At 33.9% G+C, this 7,685-nt stretch overlaps 1 protein-coding gene and 1 long non-coding RNA gene across 2 annotated transcripts; both read left to right on the top strand.

Annotated features, from left to right (window-relative positions):
* Nucleotides 1–2,685: 2,685 nt before the first annotated feature.
* On the top strand, nucleotides 2,686–4,591 carry LOC111379943. Its single transcript, XR_002700106.1, has 3 exons — nucleotides 2,686–3,204; nucleotides 3,901–3,989; nucleotides 4,144–4,591. It is a non-coding gene; the product is annotated as an uncharacterized LOC111379943 (long non-coding RNA).
* Nucleotides 4,592–4,611: 20 nt separating this feature from the next.
* Nucleotides 4,612–6,319, top strand: LOC111379942. The gene is made up of 3 exons (XM_023003385.1): nucleotides 4,612–5,800; nucleotides 5,889–5,904; nucleotides 6,172–6,319. The coding sequence occupies exons 1-3, from the start codon at nucleotides 4,612–4,614 to the stop codon at nucleotides 6,317–6,319; spliced, it is 1,353 nt and encodes a 450-aa protein (XP_022859153.1).
* The last annotated feature ends 1,366 nt before the right edge of the window (nucleotides 6,320–7,685 follow it).

The following is a 7,685-nucleotide window of genomic DNA, read 5'->3' as shown; positions in this document are numbered from 1 at the left end:
AATAATATGGCTTGCAAGTCTCATATTCATTATTGCACTACTCAAATATTTTCAAGATTCTTTAAGATGTTCCGAGATAAAATTGGAAAATAAATTTGTTTAATTTGGATGTTTACTCGTTTGTTCGAACAAACGCGTGAACGAGATCTTGAATCTGTGAAATCATTTTTTGTTTCTCCTATTTAATTATGGAATCTAATTTTCATATATTGTTATTGAAAGAGAAAATAAAACGTATGAGTATTTCGGCTGTCTTTGAAAAATATCGACTTAAAATTGAAGATTATATTTGTGGTGAGGTATCTTTTTAGATTAATGATTCTTGATCTTTAATTAGTGTAGGAAAAGCTACATAATCCTTCACTCCTTGGGGGGGATTAGAAGAAGTCTCTCACGTTTCTAACGAGGAGAGATGTTTGCTAATGCTTGGTTGAAGAAAAAACTACTTGGCTTCTTGTTTCTTCAATTTTGCATTGAAGATCATCATTCTCAAAGAGCAAAATGAATCTATACATAGAGAAGGAATTTCAACGTAAAATAAGGATGTGGTTCTTATTTCATTGAAAAGGCCAAAAAACTTTGGCTAGTTAGTACTTTTAGATAGGCAAAATTCATAGTATCCACAACAACTATATTGCCAATCTAATTCAATTAAAAAGATAAAAGAATATTAAACTCAATTAAGTAGTATTTATGTAAGGTTGGTCATAAAATGTAAAAACATTGGTCATAGCCCAGTATTTTGCCTCTGTATGGATTGACACTATTGCAAAATGGACAACTTTATTATTTTTTGGCTCTTTTAAGAAATAAGAGAATTTTAAAGGAAGGCACGGTTCAACGCTAGAAAAGATCGACAAGACAATATATTATCTAATGTTGTCTAACGTAAAATATTTACTAACTTGATTCGAAAATCTAATTTGAAAATCGAAAAATAAAAATGAAAAATGATTTGATTTTTCTTGATTATTCATTATCGTTTACCATGTGACCCTAGTTTGCAGTGTCCATGGGTCCATACTGTCACCAACCATAGAAGTCATAAAGCCTTGGGTCATTTCCATTTTTGCCGATGGTTTTGAATATATAAAATGAAAATATACATATGTGAATCTACCTATCCATATACACTTCGGGTGGCAAAATGGATCGAGCAATTGCAAAATCATGTGATTAATTTGTTTGGCTCAATTCATAAGTGATTAGAAATTGTTTTGAGATGAGTTATGAGTTCAATTGGGTAAATTTTATTTTTCAAAAGCCGACTTGTCTTGAACTTATCTTGTTTTATTAATTTCTATATAAAAAATGAGTTGAGTTATGGATTTGTCCATGACTCGGATTGGCCTATGAGGTCAACGAGTGAAAGGACCAATGCGAACGTAATTTGAGTGAGAATATATTTTTGTTTCTTTCTTAGCTTTGCAACGAGTATACAATTTGGGATCATGCTACATGTAAAAACCCTTTTTACAATCTCCCTTACTCACTTTTCACAATGGGGGTGGGGACCACGAGCCAACATTTTTTAAATTCACGTGGGCTCTGCTAATATTGTGAGAGTGAGTACACCATTTTGCCAACAAAATTTTGTTCAAATATTTTTATCCTATAATTTTTGTATTTTTATTTGTCCTGTTTGTCTGGTTTGAATGTTGAAATAGTTTACTTCATGATGCAGCTTATCGTTATACGATTTTCCTGTACTACATTTATAGCTATTGAAAAAGATATCTGGCAAACAGTTATTGAAAGATGTATCCCCTGTAGAACAATTTCGTTAGTCATTGGAACTGGCAAGTCATGATTTTGGAGTATAACTGAAGTGTTTATGTTGTGTTCTTTTTCTATTTTTAGATATTGATAAAGTCCTTCTCAAAGGGTTAGAGATGTTATGTTTGATACTGTTCTTTTATGTGTCTCAAAGTACTTTTTGTGTAAGTTAGATAGTTCTAGGACTTCATGAATTGTATCGAACAGCTTCCATCATTCTTATAGTATCTCATGTTTGAGTCTAAATGAACAGATATGTAGCAAATATAAGTAAAGATATCAAATCAGGAGAATCAGACTGTCTCAGGGTTGTATAATTGCAATTAAACCCTTTTGACCTATTTAATCCCTTTTGTAAAAATATGGGTGATTTTTCTTGACGTTCTCCTTCATATATGGTCTTTCCCAATCTGAGCAATATGCCTTTCTCGACCATAATTTGTTACGACATAATTCAGTGGATGTAATAATATTTGAAACAAACATGCATTTAAGAAGTACTACTGGATTACTGCATAATGGAACCAACTAGAAAGTTCCATTCCTTATCTAGTTTAGCTTACTAATTCTTTGAAGACTGTACTCTACAAATGCAGGAAAGTCGCTCAACTCTAACATTTGTTTCTTATCTATTGTTTGTATAGAGGCTTGGCATATTTTATGTTTCAACATGGCTGTGAAGTGTCAATAAAGGAGCTAGATACCCTGTTGTCTCTTTTGATCAAGAAAAATGGATCAGGAAGAGGCAAGGCAGAGGCAGAGGCGGAGGCAGAGAGAAAGGTGCAAATTCTGCTAGACTTCTTACACAGCTTCAGGGAAAAATGTTAATGAGCTCAACAAGGTTAGTAATAATATCAATGAAAGAGATCATGATACAGGGGCGGATTTAGAGCTGCAGCCCACTGTTGACCAGGCCCAGATAGTTAAAAAAAAAAAAATTTTTGTGTGAATTGTAGTCCAATAGCCCATATGTAACCACATTAGCCCACCAACAATTTAATTCAGTGGGCTAGTCCACCTAAAAATTTTTTTGTGTTTTAATCTTTAGTCCACTAATTTAACCCAAACCCACTTAAATGTATCAATTGATAAAATCAATTTAACTCATTTCTTTCCATTTCCTTACCAGTTACCACGTGAACTTTCTATTTAATCACTTTTCATTATAATGGTTGCACAAAATATCCAAATCCAATATCATCCCTCTGGTCTAACCCATTCCCAAATCCAAATTTGAAACCATCTGCGACTTGGATTCTCATTTCTCTCTCTAGTCCCTGAGTCTCTCGCCTCGAGCTCTCGACGCCTTCTATCGGTGATTCAGCAGAAGAAGAAGGTGAAGAAGCCAGAAGGTCTCTCGTTTCTCGGCCTCTTTCTCAAGGTCTCTCGCCTTCACTGCCTTGTGCCTTCAGTTACTTTTAAGGGCAAGTACGGAGTGTTCTTTTCTTTTTATTTGTTATTTTGATTTGTTTAATGTTTGAATATTGTGGTTTTGCTTTTAATCGAGTGCGTGCCAGATGCTTGTTATTATGTGTGTTTGAGTAATTTGAATGTATTATGTAATAATGCTGCTTTCTATTAACTTGTTAGTGTAGACTTGCAGACTTGCAGTTGAGGGTAGATAGAATTGAGAGTAGATTTTGCTTAATTTTACTTGAACAGCATAGAAGGCAGAAGAAAAGTCATATACTATTAGGAAAAGATTATCAAAATTGTGATGTTGCTGAAACTTACATGGCGCAGAAATATATCATATATGACCGGTAAAAATCAGCTTATAAATGAACACATTATCAATATCATGTTACAACTGATTTCCCTAATTTATGAACTTTATCTTGTTAGCATCTTCGGTATCTTTTGATCTTTGAGAGGAGATGAATAAACTGCCCTTTTTCCATCATATGTCTTACAATTTCATGAACTTCAGACAGCTTTCCTGCATGCCGTAAATAACTAACTTGCAGACTTTCTATTAACTTATTTTTGATTTATATGACATTCTTAAAAGTAAAACTATTGTTTATTTTTGTATAATACTGGGTGAAGCACTAGAGCATTTTCATAGGCATTATGATACTATTTTCATAGTTTTTTTTTTTTGATTTTTTTGTTTAATTGTAGGTGATGCTTTTGATTTTTTGAAGTATTGTGCTATTTGCTAAGAAAAGGGTACAAAGGCTAAAAGGGTTAAGGAGGTTCAACTTTTCAAGGTTGGTTCTCATTTCTCAATCTCTGACTTTGGATGAAAAATCTCATTTCATAGGTTATAGGAAATAGTAAATTGGTTTTATATGGTTATGGTTTTATCAATTTAAGTTTATGCCTTTATGTGATATTGAAGTATCTTGTTTTTTATGCTTTTAGATTTAATATGGAAGAAGATCGACCTTCTAACAAGAAAGGAAGAACTTTGTTGTCTTTTTTTTCAAAAAGTAATAAATCTCAAGATTCTCCAATTCCTACGGCGCCCATTCCTCCAATTTCATCCCCAGAAGTTGTACGGCCTTCATCTTCCAATCTTAATGTAGAACCATCTGATTCTATTGAACGGGACCCTGGAAAAAGAAAACAAATATGTGAACATCCACGTAACGAACGCGATCAGATTAGGCGAGCTTATCTAAATGTTGGACCTTATCAACCAAAACTTTTGGAGTATCAGAGCAAAGAATGTGGAAAGCAGAAACGTCGATTTCAGGAACGTTGGTACAATCAGTTTCCTTGGTTGGAATATTCGCCTTCAACACATAAGGCATATTGTTTTTATTGTTTCCTCTTTCTCAATGAGAGTACTCCACCTAATATTTCATCGTTGGTGATGGTGCTAATAATATGCGTGGTTCTTGGAATGGACTACAGGCATTATTTCTTAAAGATTGTCCATATGCATACTATGTCCATTGTTTTGCCCACCGTTTACAACTCACATTGATTTCTGCAGCTAGGGATGTCTCAGATATTAATTCATTTTTTTCTCATTTGGATAGTGTTATTAATATGATTACATCATCTCCTAAGCGCATCAATGAGTTGAAAAGTGCCCAAATAAAAGAAATTGAGCATTTGTTGGAAATTGGAGAACGAGAGTCCGGAAGTGGTGCTAATCAGATTGGTAATTTGCAACGAGCCGGAGGTACTCGTTGGTCTTCTCATTACAGCTCTGTAAAGAGTTTGATTGATATGTATGCTGCAACTTGCAAGGTGCTTGAGTATCTTAGTGATCATTCTCCAAATGTAAGATCTCGGTCCGAAGTTGGTGGTGTGTACAAAACCATGACAACATTTGAATTTGTATTTATTTTACATTTAATGCGTAAAATATTAGCAATTGCGGATGTGCTTTGTCAGACCCTTCAGAAGCAAACTCAAGATATCTTGACTGCTATGAGATTTTTCCGTACTACAAAAACTATCCTTCAAACATTGAGAGAAGATGGTTGGGAAGAATTTCTTGAAGAGGTGAAATGTTTTTGCTCAAAAAATGATATACATGTACCTGACTTTGATGCTTCGTATATGGTTGGTCGTTCTCGTGGTCGTGAGTATCCTACCGTTGAACATCACTATCACTTTGATATTTTCAATGCAGCCATTGATTTTCTGATGATGGAGTTAGATACAAGATTTAATGAGACATCATTAGAACTCCTTTCTCTCAGTGCAGCTTTGGATCCAAAAGATTCTTTTGAATCATTTAACATTGATAATATTTGCAAGCTTGCAGAGAAGTTTTATCCTGAAGATTTTTCACAGCAAGATATTTATTGTTTGAAAGTTGAGTTGCAACATTATCAGAATGATGTGATTTCCGAACCTCGATTTCAAGTACCTACACTTTCTGATTTATGTCGAGAATTGGTTGCAAGTAGAAGGTCGGAGAGTTACGTCGTTTTGACTAAATTGATTTGTTTAGTACTCACACTACCTGTTTCAACGGCGACTGTGGAGCGAGCATTTTCAGCAATGAAACATGTGAAGACGGAAATTCGTAACAAAATGGATGATGGCTTTCTTGCTGATTGTTTAACACTAAATATTGAGCGAGAATTTAGTATGAATTTAGATCTAGATTCTATTGTAGATGAATTTTATGCTTTAAAACATCGTAGGGTACAACTACGATAGGTAACTTATATTATGAATTTTTCTTATTATATATAAATTTTATTTGTAGTTCGTACATTAAATTTTTAAAAATTTTTGCCCCCCGTACCATGAATTCCTGGCTCCGCCCCTGCATGATATCGAATTATGATCACTTGATTATGACATAGTTGTTTGACATTTATATATGGTAATGCTTGCAATTTCTTTTTTCTCTAAACTTATTTGTTTGGGGGTTACTTGAGAGTAAAACTTTATGAACCTCCTGTGTTTTATTGTGGTTTTTAGGCATTGGATTATTTTTATCGGTGTATGTTTATGTTGTAGAGATTGGGCTGTGAAGATGAGAAGTCTGTGCAGTTGTGGTGATTATGGTGAAGGCAATTGGTGTGGGCAAATGGATATGTGTTCTGTTGGTATATTCTGCAGTAAATGAAAAGGTTGTCATGATGCTTTCTTGAAAGTTTGTTTTGGACAAGGGCAAATTTCAACTCATATATTGGTGTGGCAACATGGACAATGAGGCAGTAGTAGTCGTTGTCTCTATTGCTCGTACAACCAGTGATATGCAGCCATGGCAGGGTTGATTAGTTCCTGACTGTTAAATGAAATGTGTATATTTGAGCCTATAATTTATTTCTTAGAGACAGAGAGAAATTTACCCACATTATGCACTACCACTTGTTCATTATAAATAAGCAAACACTCATCTTTTTTTTTCGAAAATGAGACCCATCATTTGCTTTTAAAAAATGGAGAGCTCTCTGACATGGGCTTCTCGTTTTATTCTTTGAAGAATTAAGTGTTTTACCAAATGCAGGTTAAATAACATTTTGATTTATATCTTCTTTTATCTTCCCAGATTTTCGGTTGATTTTATGGCAAAAATTCACTTTTTTTTTTTTTTGGTTTTGTTTTAAGTAGATTACAATGATGTTGGTTCAGTTGGAAGAAATTTTTCTACTTCATTAGGTGCCCAAGTACCGTATATCAATTCCATTTTTAGTAGAAATATTGGAACTGCTAGCAAAAGCCACATTGCCTTTACTTCAGTGGTTAATTTTCTTATCTGTTTACTGAACATTGATGTTTGCTTTCATGTTTCTCGATTGCTACCATCGAATTTTATTGTGAAATTGGGAGAAGAATTCTAACTGTTCAATTTTCTTTATTGCCTGGATTGGAAGACAGAATTTTCTTCCAAGGATCTAATTCAATTTCAAATGAAAGTTCTTCAATTGTTTTCCTAAGGCCTAGAGTTAAAACAAAATAATAAATTAAGCAGATAGACCCTATACTTAGTGTTGGGTTTTTTGCTACCCAATAAATTTCAGGCTATGATGTTAACATGGGATTATATATTTTATAGGCCTAGAACGATGAATGAAATAAGTCCAACAACCAAATCCATGAGCTCCACCCAATCCAATTGTATTTCCTCTTGGATGACTTGAATCTTAACCCATTTACCTTCCTTTTGGTCCAATTAAAAACCTAACCCTAGACTATTTATAATATTACAACCCTAGCTATTGTCTAGTGTGTGATTTGTGTGAAAGTAAGGAGATTTTTGGCTGCCCTCTTTGTTGTGTGAAAAATGACCCCTTTTGAAGTGTCAAAACAGTTGATGACTTTGTGTAACTTGTGGTTCCTTCATAACCTACCTTTGTGATGTTTTCTCCTTAGCTTTGTGGCTACAAATCATCACGATTTCTTGTCCTTTGTGAGTAAGATTAAATAGCAACCGATGTGAATTATATTGATTGTAGATTGGAGCCAGTTGTTTGGTTGTTTGGTAGAGA

The sequence above is a fragment of the Olea europaea genome, unplaced genomic scaffold (genome assembly GCF_002742605.1).
Source record: "Olea europaea var. sylvestris unplaced genomic scaffold, O_europaea_v1 scaffold2067, whole genome shotgun sequence".
NCBI lineage: Eukaryota > Viridiplantae > Streptophyta > Magnoliopsida > Lamiales > Oleaceae > Olea > Olea europaea.
This window is presented reverse-complemented; position numbering and strand designations above follow the sequence as displayed.

Bases quoted from the DNA above. Each gene is read 5' to 3' on its own strand.
- LOC111379942 (XM_023003385.1), top strand. From the start codon at position 4,612: ATGCGTGGTTCTTGGAATGGACTACAGGCATTATTTCTTAAAGATTGT.